General features: G+C 36.6%; 3 protein-coding genes across 5 annotated transcripts in view; 1 reads left to right on the top strand and 2 right to left on the bottom strand.

Moving 5' to 3' along the window:
• Positions 1–36: 36 nt before the first annotated feature.
• On the bottom strand, positions 37–6818 carry LOC110381743 (armadillo-like helical domain-containing protein 3). The gene is made up of 13 exons (XM_049847746.2): positions 6243–6818; positions 6008–6168; positions 5704–5871; positions 5485–5596; positions 5077–5247; positions 4393–4534; positions 4028–4107; positions 3711–3843; positions 3549–3633; positions 2719–2951; positions 2406–2532; positions 1970–2124; positions 37–1688 (listed from the first exon to the last, which is right to left on the bottom strand). Exons 1-13 carry the CDS (start codon positions 6509–6511, stop codon positions 1488–1490), a joined length of 2037 nt encoding a protein of 678 aa, XP_049703703.1. The 5' UTR covers positions 6512–6818; the 3' UTR covers positions 37–1487.
• Positions 6819–7710: 892 nt separating this feature from the next.
• LOC110381259 (smad nuclear interacting protein 1) lies at positions 7711–13995 on the top strand. Of its 2 annotated transcripts, XM_021341533.3 has the most exons (12): positions 7711–8213; positions 8307–8403; positions 8482–8622; positions 8696–8815; positions 8926–9023; positions 9100–9181; positions 9417–9506; positions 11438–11512; positions 11675–11893; positions 12123–12323; positions 12697–12911; positions 13207–13995. In XM_021341533.3, the coding sequence occupies exons 1-12, from the start codon at positions 7835–7837 to the stop codon at positions 13455–13457; spliced, it is 1968 nt and encodes a 655-aa protein (XP_021197208.3). In that variant the 5' UTR covers positions 7711–7834; the 3' UTR covers positions 13458–13995. The 2 variants fall into 2 exon arrangements, with proteins under 2 accessions (XP_021197208.3, XP_021197209.3); XM_021341534.3 differs by lacking the exon at positions 8696–8815 and having other exon boundaries at positions 13207–13994.
• A 286-nt stretch (positions 13996–14281) lies between these two features.
• LOC110381275 (proto-oncogene tyrosine-protein kinase ROS) overlaps positions 14282–18031 on the bottom strand; it is a 28749-nt gene continuing 24999 nt past the window's right edge. For both annotated transcript variants that reach the window (XM_064035679.1, XM_064035680.1), the window contains 6 exons: positions 17748–17967; positions 17297–17394; positions 17086–17195; positions 16620–16783; positions 15866–15919; positions 14282–15775 (listed from right to left, as the gene is read on the bottom strand). In XM_064035679.1, the coding sequence (XP_063891749.1) occupies positions 15372–15775; positions 15866–15919; positions 16620–16783; positions 17086–17195; positions 17297–17394; positions 17748–17967 (1050 nt within the window). In that variant the 3' untranslated portion in view covers positions 14282–15371. The remainder of the gene's footprint in view (positions 15776–15865; positions 15920–16619; positions 16784–17085; positions 17196–17296; positions 17395–17747; positions 17968–18031) is intronic.

Below are 18031 nucleotides of genomic sequence, written 5' to 3'. Positions count from 1 at the left end.
CTTTGGTTATTTTTCGTTTAAAAAGAAAGTCATTCAATTGGTTCACAAAAATAATTTATTAAAGTAACATTAATCATATACTTCATTTAAAAGCTCTTCCATACACATATATCAAAAGTATTATCATAATTATTATTTCGCCTGTTCGCTCAGATGATTACTCTAATTCATAAAGGTAAAATGATAGTTCCTTTATAAGTAAGTAACCTAAAGTCTTATCTTTTAAAAATATAATTTCTGTATAGTTAAATATAAATATAGGTATTTCTAAAAATACATGGCCAATAATATTAAATAGGTACACCAAGCATCTAAAACATAAGGCGAGCTAATTCAGATGTTTAATTATTTTAATATATGGATCATATTTGGGCGATCTCAAGGAGAAACTTAAAAAGCGCTTGTCTTTGGCCTCTACTCATAAGAACGCAAAATGCATGCACCATTGGGGGTATGTTGACAAAGGGTATAAACTCTAAATTGACTCTAACCATAAAGTAAGGTAACAATGAATGCGTATCGAAATACTAGACCTTAATTAATATGTAAGAATAAGGTAAATAAAATACAGATGTACCTTACAATACAGACCATTACTTATACAAGATAATTATCTGTAAAATTATTGTATTGTCACTACCTCTACTAAACATTAAAATAATCCATTAAATTGTAATCACCTTATTAACATAAAGGCTTTTTATAGATATGATCACCTTATGATGTTATCAAATGGATTATCCGATATTGATCTAAAGATTTAATGAAATACATGCTGATTTAATTTATTGTGGCTGTAAATACATTTTGGAATAGATAACAGCTAAGTTACCAAGATTTCGCCATTTATTTTAAACTAATTATATTATCGTCTTGGTTCATGCTCCAAGACATTTTAAAATTGATTTAGGTATCTATTATGTCCTCATAACAAGGTCAAACATTTATTCCATTCAGTTTAGAAGTACATACTTTCATTATTTTATAGTGCGCTTATTTAAACAGCCGGCGTTAATAGCAATTGGGTATTTGAATGTCAACAAACACCTAAAACTGAAAGTAGATCTTATATAAAATTGTTTAAAAGAAATACAATGAAAAAGTATATAATACAGCTTTTGGAGGGGGGAGTTAGAAGAAATTGAATTTGTGTGTGCACAGTTTTTTAATCTACACTAATATTATAAAGGAGAAAGATTTGATTGTTTGTTTGACATGAAAAGGTTCCGAAACTACTGAAACGATTTAAAAATTCTTTCAATGTTAGGAAGTTACATTATCCCCGGTGAACTTAGGCTATATTTTATCCGGGTACGAGCAGTAGTGCCCAAGGGACGCGGGTGAAACCGGCTAAACGATTTTTAATAAAAATAAAACAGTCAAATATCCAATTGGGACCGAACAGGGCAGATAGTCCAAAGGCGCTTTTACTGGAACACCTTAAACATGCAGAACGGTATCGTACCATAGAAATGATGACGAAATATTCAAGAGATGCTCGTGTAATGTTCTAGCGCTGCGGCCGTGTGATGGTGTAGGGCCGAGCTGTCGCTACGCTGACGCGCGGCCAACACGAGGCGCGAGAGCAACGGCCGATGGTCCCTTTCCGAATACCGTTCGTAAGACTCCAAGCCTTCTTGTAACTTGAGAATCAAACTGTCGTAGTTCTTCCTGACTACTTCGAGGATCTGTGAAATGGTGAATAAGTGGTGAATCTTACTTTGCTCACGAGCATTAAAAATGTGAGAAAGTTTTATTGAAGTCTATTTTCTTTTCTTAGGGTATTGGATATTGAATAGGAGATTGATTTTTAAGATTAACAAGTTGGGTAAAAGTTAAGTCTGGTACAGGCAGCAAAATAACGAAGTGGGATTATTGGTCGAATTTTGAGCAAATTTATTTATCGATGAAAATGTGCCAATAAAAATGTTAAGAAAAAGGCCATAATATATTTTTTATTAGATCTTACCTGATCTTCAGTAGGTGTAGAAAGATTCTGTGAAGCAAGCCAAGCTTCTATTTTAGGCGAAAAGTGCTGGATTATAGCTCGCACATTCACCAGACAGTTGGCTAGCCGCAATGCCTCCGCTTTGAATTCACCGTCACTGGTTGAATAACGTAAGGCTGAAATAAACAAATACAGTTTTTAAAAAGTTATACTTTTTGTAGTATGTAACATTTATCTATACTAATATTATAAGGAGGAAAACTTTGTTTGTTTGTAATGAATAGGCTCAAAAACTACTGGACAGTTTTTAAAAATTCTTTCACCATTCGAAAGCTACATTGTCCGCGAGTAGCATAGGCTATATTTTATCCCGGTACGGGCAGTAGTTACCACGGGACGCGGGTGAAACCGCGGGAAAACGGCTAGTCAATAGATAAATAGTTTGTTTCAAACTTACCCATATAGAAAAGATTGTCAAACACTTGATGCATTCGAATCAGTTCGTAATATAACTGGTCATATGACGCAGGAGTTGGCAGAAATGTATCGCCAAATGTTATGAACAGATTGAAAATATTCACAACCTGGAAACAAAAGATATGTATATTATTAAAACAATGGTACTCAGCTGCATCCGTTTAGACTGGAAGCCAACCCCAACATAGGGAAAAGGCTCGGAAGATGATGAAACAACAGATATATTATGTTTATATGTTGGTATTTATAAAGCATAGCTTACTGGAATTCGTTTTCAGATTAACTATTCTTACCTGTTGGGCCATGATGAAAATGTTATGCCTCCTCAATAGAGTGCTTTCGTTGGTAACTAAGAACTTCAGTAGCGCAATAAGGGCAGCCCATAATGGCCGCCAATCGCGCGCGAGTCTTACACGACATCGCTTCTGATAGCTTAGCAGCCGCAGTAACACTCCCACACACAGTTGATACAGCTCCCCAGGGAATTTCTTTAGTAGATGGCACATTATAAATTCGACAAGAAGATCTGTAAAGTAAAAAAAATAGTTTTTCACCTTTGTGGCTAACAGCTACGGCTTGAAGACAGGGGCCCGATTCTCCTAATTTTACTTAAGCAACATACGATTCACGTTCGACTGCGATCCAATCCCGACTCGATTACGATTGAAGCGTATGTGGCATTCCACTATTTTTTCTTTGAAATAAACGTTTTTATCCTTTTCTGTCATTCAATAATGAATCATTTTGTCTGCAAATGATTTACGATTGCAATATGATTGTAGAGCAAACTACTGTATAGACCAAATTCACCAAAATGGCAGACCAATCGTAAACCAATCGAATGTCGTTGGAACACGATTGCTCTTATATTAGTAGCAGAATGCCCGATATGGTTAAAACTGCTATTGCGATCATATTGCGATTCAATTCTATTCGATTTTGACAATATTAACTTAGGAGAATCGGGCCCCAGCACAGATCAAAAAGTAATCATCGTGATTAGCACTATGGGTCTAGAGCATTGTATTGCCTAGTTTAGGAGTCTCCCTTACCCTTTAGTATTTGTAAATAGCTACTGTTGAGAAAGTCAGGCAAATGATTATTGTGTAGATAAAAAAAATACCTATTAGGGTAGATGCTAGGGGCTGGGATGGTGGTTCTTCTAACACTATTTTCCTATGGCGCATTGGAAGCCTGTATAACTGTACCTGTAAATCAACAATATTTTTAGCATATTTTATACCTCTAAAACGTAAAATGAAATAATACAGAGTTTATGACTTACCTTAAAAGTAAGATTTTGGTCATGCATGATAGAATTAGCGAACTGCTCTTCAACTATACAAGTAAGTATAATGAAACAAAGACTGCATTTGTTTATGCTTGACTCGCTTCGCGTATCTGCCATTACAATGGAACTGAAAATTTTTAATAATTTTATTTATTACAGTTCTTCTAAAACCGCTGCTCCATAGGTCACAGTGACTTCGCAAAAGTCAAAATGTATAAAAAAACACTACTTCACATGAGCGAGGCTTCCAATTACTATAATCTATGGAGTGGCAATGTATTAGAGAAAATATAAAATCCGAGAATAATTACCAATATTGGAAGAACGTGACTAGTAGGTTTGTGGGTTGCTCATTGTCAAGAGCTTGAATTTGTGTTAAATTCGGCGGGGTCTGAAATCAAATCTTTTATTACATGTTTACAAGGAATGATTACACTCAGATAAAAAAATTCTTACAGCAATTTATAATCATCGGCAAGGATATTGAGCCCTGACCTTCACCTGCGCAGAAGTGATTTATTGGTATATGGCCATAAGTGTACGGTGCGCAAAGCGATCCCCACTCTTCCGCCGAGAGCTCATTATCCGTGCCGATAACTATAGCTATCTTTATAGTTTCTTTAGTACAGGATTAGTAGTTTTCGATTGAAAGATGTTTTATAATATTACTGTGTACCTGATGCGGCGGTAAGGTCGCAGGCGGCGAGGGGGGCGCCGAGGAAGCAGCTGCCGACGACGAATGCGCGAGAGTTGTCATAAAGTTGCGATTTAAGTGAGCTGCCTCGTATAATGCTAGTAACATTCCTTCTTCACCACCACTGGAGGAAAACATACATTGACTGAACTAACTTTAACAACTTTTAGAGTCGTGAAATGTGTGATGAGAAATCTGATACTTTCCATGGTCATCAATATCATTCAAAAGTTATTTGTTTGTAGTATATCAGTCGTTTTAAGTACATCAACAGTGTCATGTTTTGTTTGTAATATTAGCTGCATATAAAGTAACTGCAAAGTATTTGTTGTATGAAGCCAAAGAAATGCAATGCAGTTGTAGCTACTGTTTATACAGATGTTGCAGTCTGCTATTTATTGAATTCAAAAGTTGTTTTTGTTTTCAATAATGATTGTAATTTCATGCTTTATGATGGACAGTTTTAATATCTTTTACCTTATTTAAAACTTAATTTTTCTTCTTAAGTTACCAAATGTTTTCTTTTGTAATTGTTAAGCTTTATTTAACAACATGTATTAATCTCAAAATTGTTTTATGCAGTAACAAAACTTCTAACTAGAATAAATAATTAACAAAAGTTTTGTTGCATGCTGGATTTATTATGAACACTTTTTTTGTAGTTACCTGTTTCTCTGCCCTCTAACTACAGGTTGAGTCTCATCACTGGTAAGGAATATCCCGCCGACCATGCTGGTGAGAGAGGACAGCCAACCGCCGCCCCCGCCTCCTCCCTGCATGCCGCCGAATGTGGACATCACATAGTCATTCAATGCTGCGGTTATGACTTGCCCATATCTGAGTCAAAATTTTAATATGTTAGCAGAATCATGTAGGTAGAACTCAATTTCTTGTTGGAGTCAAGTAGCACTAGTGCAAGTATTGCAAAATAATGATACTATTGTAATATCAAGATAAGTTTCAATTAAAATTAGTAGTTAATTTATAATATAAAGATAAAAGTTTCCATTTAAGTTCATAGTAGTGAAGTATGGCATTTTTTTTAAGATCACACAAATATACATATTGACTTACCCATTCAATGCTAATTCATCATCTAGTATTGATAACTTCACTACATAAGGATTAGCTGATTCTTGTTTTTTATAATTTACCAGAAACATCAACAACATGACCACATCATATCCTAAAAAAATAAATTGTCATTACAATTGTACTTAAATCTTTGATTCTAATAATAACAGAATAAAAATGATTATTTATTAGTTATCATGTTATGTGTTTGTATATTACCATGATGTTGTCTTTCAGTAGATGTGCAAAGGAGTTGTATTAAAGGCTCAAACAATGAGTTTTGCATAAAGTACTCCACTAATGGATTATCATCAATATTGTCTATTCCTGTTGCTATTACCAGTAGAAGCTTTAAAACCATTGACTTCAGACTGTCTGGAACGTCTCCTGCAAAATTTAAAGTGATAATGGCATTTAAGGAAATTGTTTATTCTTAAAAAATATGAGTGGTAAAAATTATCAATATGTTTAAAAATTGTTATCTTGATGCAAATAAATGATAGATATAAAAACTACATTAAACCTGATAATATGGTGCTGCAATGTTCAAAAAACTTTTGCATTTTCATGTCAGGATTATCTGATCCAATCAAAATTATTTTGATGTTGATGTTTGGGTCTTGTGTTGCTCTTTGGTACATGGTTATCAGAAGAGCACTCAGTGTTTGAAGAGCATATACCAATCTGAAACAATTATTATTTTAAGTATAGGTATGTATATTATGTTTATTCAACGTTATTTAATAGCCCTTTATTACCTTATGTGATGCTCCTGCCCTAACATTTCAATACATTGGGATACAAGCAAGTTCATACTGTCTTTCATATTCATGAGCTGCTCCACAGACAGTTTGTGAATTTCAGCTTCCAATTGGGGAATTTTAGGCTTCAACAGAAAGAATTCGTCCCAGAATGTTGCATTATCAGTAGTTAAGTCTTCCCCTCTGAAGAAAGACTCATAAATTTGCACCACTTTTTCCTTCAGGTGTCTTTTAGACCCTGATCCACTTCTCTTGCGAGTAGCCATTGTATCTTTTGTGAGATGTAATAATATAAAACGGTTATTACACTTCACTCAATATCACTTCAAAAGTATGCCAACGAAGCCTTATCGGGCTAGGTCTGTTATAGTGTATTGACCATAATACGATAAGTAATTAATGATCAACAATAAAAGTTTCGTTGAAATAAATTAAGTAATCATATACGAGGCCCGCCGATAAAATAAACCACGCAATATAAGTAATAATTAATACAACTACGAAAAAGTTAACAAATTGCAAATTGTAAACTTTCGTCACTTGACACTTGTTGTAAGTGAAATGACAGATAAACTGTCAAAATCGTTGACATTAGTCGTAAACGGTGCTGCCAGGATTTTCCTCGCATTTAATTTATACCAGCTTTCACCCGCTTATTACGGTGCACGGTATAAAAACCGGAACCGCAGTTCCAAAAGTTTTTTATTTAAAATACAATAAGTTGCGAACTTAGGAGCCAACATTTTCTTTCTACCAATATTCATGTAGTCATAGACTAAAGGCTGATTTACATTGAGTCAGTAACTGACGTCAGTGTAGGCGCCGAAAACTGACGCGTGCTATTTACACGAAGTCAGTGTAGTGTCAGGCTAAGAACTCACGACGCGATTTTCACCCGCGACCGCCGCGGCTGCGGGCCCGTAGCTTCTGTAGAATGCAGATATACATGTAAAAAATTAAAGCACATTTCACGACGCGTTTTACGCCCGCAGTCTGCGCGTTTGTTTGCGGGTCCCGCTGCACCGGCGGGCAACTAGTAGAATCGCGCGGGCCGCGGTCACCCGCAGCCTCGGCGGGTTGCGCCCGCGCGCTCCGCGGTCGATTGGCCGGCGATCGCAGTAGCGCAGAGGCTGCCCGTCTTGCGTCTTGCGATCATTGCCCGCCACGTTTGCGGGCGATAATCTCAACCGCTACGGCTGTGTAACCGCGCAAATAACCGGTCCTGTGAGTTTGGAAATAAAAACGCAGTTCCGCCACCGCGGCGGGCACGGTTCAAAATCGCTCCGTGAGTTCTTAGCCTCAGTGTTTCGTCAGTAGTACTGTACTGACTTCAAATCAATTTACACGATGGCAGTGCCGTTTCAGCACTGACTTGTCAGTGGACTGACGTCAGTTACTGACTCAATGTAAATCAGCCATAATAGTTTCTTTTGGGTCACGTACGGCAGGCACTACTCTACTCTTCTCTTTTATTGTTTATGGTATTTTGTAGTGGTGGATAGCTTGCTTGTGTAGTGTTTCTGTTTTGTGTATTTTGTAATTGCAATCCATCTATTTTGCTGCAATAAACATTCAACACAATATAAAAAATGAAATCTAAAAAGCGCCATCATACTTCCTCGGAAGATTCTGAAGAATCCGAGCCAAGTGGGAACAGCAGTTCTTCTGCCAGTGATAGTGAGGAATCTTCGTTATCGGAACATCGCTACAACAAAAAAAAAAGGAAACGTGCTGATTCTTCAGATTCGGAAAGCGATTCTGATGAGCAAAAACGTTCGAAGAAACGCAAACATAAGAAAAAGAAGAAGAAGCACAGCAAAAAGAAGAGGCGTTCTGATTCCGCGGTAGACAGTGGCTCAGGTGCTGAAGATGTGTCTTCAGTCAGCGAGGGGGAAATATCATCGAAGAAAAAGCGTAAACATAAGCATAAGCACAAGCGCCAACGGAGCACTTCAGTTAGTGAGAAAGGTAAGATGATATGTTTAGTGCGTTCATTTTTCGTATTAGGTTACTTTTAACAATTTTACTCGCATGTTAAAACATGTTTTTTTGCCAACATAGATGAGGAGCACATTCAACGTCGCCTGCACAGTGTTGTAAAAGAGCGCCGTGGATCTTCAGAAGAACCAAATCAACCAATAAGAACATATTACAATCAGTAAGATTTTTCCTACTTTATGATCATGATTGTAAACTATTCTGCTCAAAATGTTGACTGAGTAATTTGCATTTCTAGAAAGGAATATCAAAGATCAGTTTCTCCTGAAGAATATGAAAGGCAACGAGAAGTCCAGCGCTTTTATCGAGGGTCCAGCAAGGAAAGGAGGCAGCAGTATCATGAGCAATATCAACAATATGACAGAGAACATAATGAAAGGTAAATAAGCTACATCTCAGGCCACAAAATGATGTGTAATATTTTGTTACACTACATCATTGAATCATTGCAGATATACACAATATCGGCAAGAGAAATTTGATAGAAATAGAGAGAAATTTGGCCAAAATTCTCAATATATTGATCCTAATGAAGAACTTAATAGACGCCAGAGGGACTATGAGTATAAAAGGTACAATTCATACAAGTAATCATAAATGTTGCTTGTAGGATATTTGTGCTGGTCTCTATTACGAAAATTTTTATTTGTAATTCTATATGGATTATGGCTTGTATTTCTAGGCATCAGAGGTATGATGAGCACCGATCTCCAAGGGAAGATTTCTCTAGGAGGCCGAGGGAGCCAGAAGAGCGCTATCACCAAAGAGATGATGCTAGAGGTAAGCTAGTTATTATTGTTACAAAGTTTGAACAAAAACATGGCATTGTTTGTGACGTGTCTTATTTTTGTTATAGGTCCCAACCGTTACAATCAGTATGAGGAGCGTGGAGGACCCAAGAGGCGAGAGTACGATGAGAGGAGAGATTACCGCGATAGGTACAAATTATAATATTTTACAGTTTTCAGAAATCATAGTGTCTTATTAACTTGTGAGAAGAACCAACTATGTAGAGATGATCTCATTTTAATGTTTTGTCTTTTGTAATATTAATAAAAAATTTCCAAATAATTAAAATATTAATGAAAAAGTTCAAGATTATCTTGTGAGAGCTTTATGATATGATTCTGTAATGTGATCCATTTTACATTTAAATATGTATTCTGCCACTAGACGTGGTCCACCAGACAACGATCGCTTCCGTGACAGAGAGTACCCTGACAGAAAGGAGAGGTACCATGAAGAAGGCTTCTCATCTGAAAGGTACGTGCAAATAGATTTCTTACAATTCATTAGATGTAAGTAGTTAGTCAGTATTAAAACAATTTATGTAACTGGTACTTGATGTTGAGAAAGGATTTTTAAATCTATTTAAAACAAGTTTCTACGCTTTAAATACAGAGTGTTTTTGCATGCATGTGCTGGCCACAACTGGCCAGTAACAGTGTACCTGCAACGTTAAATAACTATATTTATTTTTACAGTGACTACTCTACAGAAAAATGTAATGATCAGAGCATGTCGGTGTTGCAAAGATATTTTAATATTTGCACCTTAAATGATAATTGCTCTAGGCATGTGTGAAACAATCAATTGTTAATAGATTTATTGGAATGCTTATTAGCAGAAGGAATTCTCACTTCTATTGTGGATAGAGCTGGCACTAAGTGTGCTTAGAGGGGCAGAATTATGCATATATTTAATCAAGTTCTAGAAAAACTTTCAAATAGATTTTATGTATAATAGAGTCCTAGATAGATGAAGACAAACGCAGGACAGAAATTGGATAAGATACAACGATCTTTATGAATGTTCGATACAACAGGAATGGATAAGATAAAACTTTTAAAGAGAAAGAAGTTATAAACAATTCATAATTAGAATGGAAGATGAAGGAATGGAGGAAGGAATCATATATTTCATAGAAATGTATAATTGGAAGAATGCTTTTGAAGATAACACTACTGTGATACTGACACTGGAGTGACCCTGTATTTTGTTGTTTTCATTTCTTTACGTTTATTCAAAATACTGTCTACTCATAAAAACTGGATAGTTTTATTAGGACCAAAATGATTTGGAATTGGACGGAATACGCAGCTGAACTCAGTTGCTGTACGTACAGAACAGTTTAAAAACCACTGTCGTTTGAATACACAAATAATTACAATGGGATAATATAACAAACCGGATAATTTCTCTCTATAGCACTTCTGTTTTGAAATAAATTATTACTGAAATGCCTACAGAGTTCAACATCATATCATTATCATCATTTATACCAAATATGTTTGCTACATACACAAACATTTTTTATCAAGAAACCTTGAAAACAAAACTAGAATCGAATGATTCATATGGATTTAGGCTTGCATGCATGAACTTGCACGAAATGTTTAGAAATTGACACATACTCATAAAGATATGAAAGTAACTAGATAACATCTTACTGCAAATGAAAAAGTAAATAATAAGATAGACAAATGGACTGATACAAACCATGATTGTAAACTATGTTGTTGGATTGGACACATGAAGAAAATGAACAAGAACCTAAGACGAAATTTCGAATGTGGATCAAAAGCGAGCGCTTCTAAAACCATTAATACAAGATCGTGGCTTCGCGCATTGATTTGACTTTTGACGAGACAAAAGAGATATAAAAGTCACTGGCGTTTAGCTTTGTTAGAAGCTAAAGATTTGATTTAATAATTATGTAATCATTAGTCAGGACATGAGAATTTAGCGAAAAGCTGTAGTAGGTATGCTCGTGATATCAACATTATGTTTCAAAAGTAATGGTAAGTGTATGATTTAAAGGAGTGTCAAAATAATTGGTTCTTCGTGTTGAAGATAAATTAATGAATATAATGTTAGGCTCAGACATTGAGGGCGATTGCCTTTCGTATAATTTTCTTTTATTTGTAAGTCGATAGTATCAAAAATTATCTCTTATCATAAAGTATTTGAATGTGCTATTGGCTAAATAAAAGGATTTTTAAAAGGGCTTTAGGTTACTTCATTGATGTAATAAAATTACAATATATTTGTTACTTTTTTGTTGTATTTTTGTTTAAGCTTGAAAATAAAATAAGTGTGGTGAAGCACCCAGTTTGCAATCCTTGGCCATTGTGAATTGTCTGTGAGGAGTTGTTTGTATATGGTTGAACAGTCATCATGTTTATCGGTTACAGGCCGCGTGAAGTTCGGCGAGAGAAGCCCATGAACTCAGCTGGTAGGCCGGAGAAGCCGCCTGCGCCACAACACAGGTATAGTCATTACTACCATAGGCTAAATCAATGACAGAACTCTTTCTTTCGGAAGCATACCTTATGTTTATTAAATTTGAAATTAATGGGGGTTGATTTTGCTGTTGCTTAGACTAGCTGGTCATAGTATAATTCAATTTATTCTATAAATTGTTGTTATAGAGAACGGTCAAGATCCAGAAGTCCAGAAGACCGCTACAAGGAGCGGAGTCGCCGCCCCGAGAGACCAGAGGGCAGGGAGGAGCGTTACCGCGACGGACGCGGCGACGAGAGGAGGGAACGACCGCCCAGAACTGAAGATGAACGACCGCCCAGAAATGCGGAACGCGAGCGGAAACCTGTTGTCAAGACTGAATCTAGGTCGCGAGATCGGAAGACTAGGTAAGAAAAACTTTTCAGATACAGACAGAAATATTTCTTGTATAGTTGTATAGTAATTTTTACAGCGTAAACTTTAAGAACAACTAATTTTTTTTTTTATGTTACCGATTGTTCAGTTTAAATAATGCTTGTATGCATCTTTTTAAGGCACCTTTTGCCGTTAGTGTTTTCACTAACTATAAAATAGAAAATACTACACATATGTATGATTCAATCAATGTTTGCTCAGGTTTGCAGATGCAGACGAAAATAAAGAATATGATTGGGGTAAAGCAGACGTTAAGAAAGAAGATGGAAAGACTCCGGCTGATAAAGAGAAACCCAACTTTGGTCTGTCGGGTAAACTGACGGCTGATGCTAACACAGTCAATGGGGTCGTCATTAAGTATACTGAGCCTGAAGATGCTAAACAACCTAAAAGAAGATGGAGGTAAATATTATTCTGTTCAATGTTATTATACTCAATTTTACATAGGGTGGGAATTACATACAAATCATAAAAGACAGATACCGAAAGCCACTTGATCTGTAATTATTTATTCATACTAATGTAAAATGCAAAAGCTTAAACCTACTGATTTGAAAAAAAAAACCTTTTTGACAGCTATTGGTTTGTTACAATATCTGTTGGCATGCTATATTTTGGTCTAGTACGCCGAAGTAATTTGCACGGGACGCCGGAACGAAACCGCGGGAAACAGCATATGCATTTCATCAATTCAATATAATCCAATATATATTATTTGTTAAATATATCTATACTTTAAAAAAGATTGTTAACAAAAAAAATATTTATTTTCCAGATTCTATCCCTTCAAAGGCGACAAAGCGTTGCCGATCCTGTACATTCACCGTCAATCAGCTTTCCTGATCGGTCGTGACAAGAAGGTTGTGGACATCGCGCTCGAACACCCGTCTATAAGCAAACAGCACGCGGCCTTGCAGTACCGAGCTACGCCTTTCAATAGACCTGATGGCTCCCAGGGACGGAGGGTCAGGCCGTATGTTATAGATCTAGGTATGTATTACAAAAATGACGATAATTTCTATCACCAATTTTTGATATCGTGGCAACCCTAGCACATACGTTGTATATGTTATATGTTGTGGAAATAATTATGGACTGTAATGGACTCTCGTATCTTAGATATTAATATTATAAAGAGGATTGTTTCGTCATCACAAATTATCTCTGAGTATTTATATTTTATCTGGGAATGGGCAGTATATGGTTTCACTCGAGACGCGTAAATAAAGCTACGGAATATCTAGTCAAATTTCGAAGTTAAAAAAATTTACGAACTCTTCAACAGAATCAGCGAATGGTACGTTCGTGAACAACAAGAAGATCGAGCCTCGTCGCTACGTCGAGTTGCTGGAGCGTGACGTGGTCAAATTCGGCTTCTCCCAGCGCGAGTACGTACTCCTACACGAGAACAGTAAGGACGACGCGCAAGACGACGACAACCAGGAGCCGCCAGCACTCGGCGCTAACGTCACCACCACCGAGCAGTTGAAGCACGAGAAACGCGTCAAACAAGAAATCGCTGAAGACGGGGAATAATTCCCACGTCAAATTACCCCAAAACAACTTTTAGTTAAGAAAGGTATATTTTATTTTTATTCTTAGTTTTCGATTGCGGAATAGCCGCGCGAAATGTTTTTTTTTCTTTCCAGGGATTCTGAAGTGCTATCGTATCTTCAGACTTCTTTACTACCTCGATTCGTTTTCCACAAAGCAATAAGCTTTGGAAATCATGTCATAAGGCGTGCGAATAGACTAAACTGAAATAAACCTTATTGAGGTTGTTTGTTCCGTGTTCATGGAATATTTTCATATTATGTAATTAGATAAACTTCCTTATGTCTAACAAGACATCTATTATGTGTTATGTTGCGTGGTATAGACTGGGCTTATGTACGATGGCGAAATTGCAAATAAAAAGTGGGATAATATGTTCTGAAATCTTAATATTGTGTCTTTCTTATATCGGGTGTGTCGTTCACAATCACATTAAATCATATCGCATATACTTTATGATATTCTATGGCGAATTGTAAAAAAAATAACCTAATCCATTCAGTGCTTTAACCACAGGAGTCATTATTCGTTTTTATAATTTACAACATCATGTGTAAAGCAGAGATGAAGTTAGGAGTATCGTATGTTTTGATCAGTTGACAGCTGTCAGTTTTCAAGGGAGAATTTCAGTTGTTTGTAATGACTGACTTTTATATGGTGTTCTAATTTTTGCACATTTTTATTCCATTTACTTTGTTTGAAAAAATCATTTTTTTATTTTTACGTATTTTTACCACCAGTACATAACCACCATAAACCAGTATATTAACGCATTTAATTTAATGTGATTATGAACGACACCCCCGATATAAAATCAGTTACTTAGATGTAATTGTAACTTTACTTTGATGTAACTGCAGAAATTCGCCCGATCTGAATCCATCATTAAAAAATGAGACGGTAATAAAGTTTTAGGACGTAATAAAATCTTGTACGATACTTAAGAGCGTAAATTATTTGGTAACTATTTTTACCAAACTATTGAATGTACTATACTCTTATGGCTTAGTGACGCAATATAATATGACGTTTTTACAATAAGTACATCTTACTATAGAGGCGTATGTGTAGGAGCAATATAAATTTATAGGTGGTAAATTAGAAAATTTACCAATAACAGTTTACTTACTTTTAGATGTAAAAATGACTTGACATATAAATTAATCGTAACTCTATCAAATAAAAGAAGAAATGTTCAATGACTGTTTTTATTTACTCCTTTTATTTCTATACATATAGCATGACGGTTTTATAATAATACAAGCTATTATCCCGCGGTTACGTCCGGGGGAAATACGCCCTGTACTCGGATAAAATATACCCTATTTTACTGAGGGATGGTGTAGCTTTCCAACAGTGAAATTATAATGTTTGAAATCGGATTGGTAGTTTCAGAGCCTTTACACAAACAAACAATAAAGTTTTACCTCTTTATTATATTAGTAGGACTATGGATGAAAACTCCTGCATGCTTGTTATCTATTATAACGGTATTAGACTGCTTTATTAGCAATAGCAATGTTCACATGTTGGATTTGAAGTTAATATTATTCAACACCACTATGAGTACAATCGATTGCGAGTTTGTAGGTAGGTATTTGAGTTTTTGGACTTGCTGTGCAAACAATACAAAGAAAGGAAAAAGAAAATGCGTGAAATTCGAGCAGTATATTTATTTAATTGGCTAATTAAATGCATTATTATGTTGTCTCGTGATGTTTAGCAAGACGGCTTAAACTAATATGTACAACAATTTTACTCAACTCTATTTACAGACTGTAAACTAGTGAAAATAAATAATATTAAATATTCACTTAATGCTAGAACAGTATCTTCATTCGGTGGAAAAATTTACACATTGCATAATTATTTTTATCATAATTTTAATATCACAGTTCAAAATGGAGTCTTGAATACGTGTTTCTCGAAGTCTAAGTCAACACGGGGTGTTTCTCGTGACGAGCAAGCTCTCGGTTCTCGAGCGCTAATTTCTTCACACAACGAAGATCGCTTCACCAAGCCGTTCCGCAGAGGAATGATAGTGGCGTTGGGAGGTCGTCTGTGAGTTCGTAAGGAATGTGTCCTGTACAGTGGAGCCTTAATCAGTCTATTGGGTGCGACACCGACTATGCTGTGTCTTGAGAATGGAGGCATGTACGTGATCGGTGCCCGGGGTATCTCGTAGCCGTCGCAGATAGTGCTGGGCGCCGAGTCGCTGTCGTACATCAACTCCAAGTACTTTGGAGTTCGTTCGGGAAGAAGTCGCGACGGCTCCATGTGGTGCTCTGGGAAATCTTCATCTGCGTCAAACATTGGTGAGTTAGTCATAGGACCACGGAGAGTGAGTTAAGCCTAATACTTAATATTGTTTAATGATTGTTATCACGAACCTAAGCAGGCGTTGTCATTCTCGTCCAGTAAGTAGGTGCGGTTGTCAACGGCGTCTGAGCATGCATGCAGCCCATGCACAATACATCGGTTAGTTTGTATCACATGAAATGAAGAAATATAATACATTTAGTTAAAATCGCATCGTATTTTATTTAAATTGAATACGTTTCTGTGATCATGCAACTCGGAAAGCTTATATTATTATGGTATCGCTCTTTGTTTCGTTAAATGCGTTCTACTTTTGATGAAATAGTAACATAGGCCGATGTAGTATTTTAGAGAAGGTACGTACACGCGAAAACGAGTCAGATCAAATTAGGTATCATAATCCTAAACTGTATCCTTCGCAGTGCCTGTGTTATAAAAAATATTCAACAGATATTTAACAAAGCCGAACAGTAGTTGAATCTGCAGTATTTCTTTCGGTCAACATGCAGTCAAATAAATTATCGACATCACATCGATTTAATCGCAATTCAAGCATGCCGTTTGAAAGTGGGTGAGTATAGTAGTTTCGAGTGTGCGATTTGGATTTTTGGTAAGTCATTTATTTCTGTATACTGCTTGGTTAAAGGTAAAGGAAAACTACGATGCGGAAATCTGAATTGAAAAGTCTGAAATTGCTGACGTTAATGTTGTCAGTGAGAATGGGCCAAAAATATTCCTCTCTGCCTGAGAGGAGGCCTCTGCCCAGCAGTGGGACGAAAAAAACGCTGATGATGATGATGATGATGATGATGATCATATTATTACCGTCTCCGAGCAGCGTGAGGTAGTGTGGCGCGGGCGTGGGCGTGGCGGTGAGCGTGATGTTGGCGGACGTCTTGTCGCGCAGCGCCGTCACCACCTCCAGGCACTGCCGGAACGACGGCCGTGCCTCTGCTGAGTAACTCCAGCACTTTTGCAGTAAGTCGTAGCTAGAAAAAACATAGTAGATTTATTGGATACTGTTTCTCGCAGATTCGCTATGTGTGAGTCTAAGTTATAAAATCAGTCTAAGTTCCGTCAAAATTAGTTTAGCTGTCTTAGTAGAAGTAAAAGAAAACTGAAAATTGTTTTTTCTTCAAATGCTTTTATAAATATTAAATGCAAAGCAAAATTTGAAATTACACGCACTTTCATTCATTTCTGAAAAAAATAACTTCTATTGTTTTCCTGCTCAATATTTGAAGGAAAATTACCTTGACAGATGTTGGTGATAAAATATAGCGTTACTTACAATGCTGAAGGACAATTAGGTGGTCTGTCTAGCGTGCCCCCGGTGCGAACGTAAGACAACACTTGTCGGTTGGTACGCGCGGGGTAAGGTTGCTGCCCCAAAGATAGTACCTGAGAACACACATTTTGTGTAAGTATGTTACGAAAAAAAATACCAAGCAACGCAGAAAATATAATAATGAATATTGTTCTTGTACTTAGGAAGGACTTACCTCCCAACATAAAACTCCCCAAGCCCACACGTCGGACTGACACGAGAATACTCCGTCTACCAAGCATTCCACGGCCATCCATCGCACCGGAAGCAAACCTGAACAAAATGGACATAAATAATCATATGGGGTGAGTATTTTTAAGTCAGTTTAAAATTGGTCAGTGGTTATCATTGTTTCTAGCGTTTTTGAATATTTGCTTAGGCAGGTCATAAAATCACAATTCACTTATGTTACATAAGGGAAAGTTTGGATGTGTGGTTGTTTGTTACTCTTCCACTCAAAAATCGCTGAAGGGAAAATTATCGAAACTTTACAGTAAAATATTTTGAACATATCAGAATGACATATGGGTTCCTTTTTTTCTCGATGTGCGAACTAGTGCTCTCGCTTTGCTCGGCGGGTATATCGTGGGGAACATAGATTCAATCATAAACATGACAATATTTACCTTCTCCTTCCTTCCTATAGTAATCATTTTTGTAGATATCTCGAGCTAGTCCAAAGTCTCCTATTTTCACAACTCTGCCGTTGCCGCGGTGGGCCACTAAACAGTTGCGACAAGCCAAGTCGCGATGAACAAAATGCATCTCTTCTAAATACCGGCATCCTTTAGTCACGTCCACGCACATGTTTAGGAGGTCCAATAGAGTCAGGGACTCAGAGGTGTACTGAGGACAAGGTTCACAGAATTCATTAACATTCGTTGGTAATTTCAGGATACTAACTATTCTC

Source organism: Helicoverpa armigera, chromosome 7 (genome assembly GCF_030705265.1).
Source record: "Helicoverpa armigera isolate CAAS_96S chromosome 7, ASM3070526v1, whole genome shotgun sequence".
NCBI lineage: Eukaryota > Metazoa > Arthropoda > Insecta > Lepidoptera > Noctuidae > Helicoverpa > Helicoverpa armigera.
Note: the sequence above shows the minus strand (reverse complement) of the source record. Positions and strands in the feature narration are given on the sequence as shown.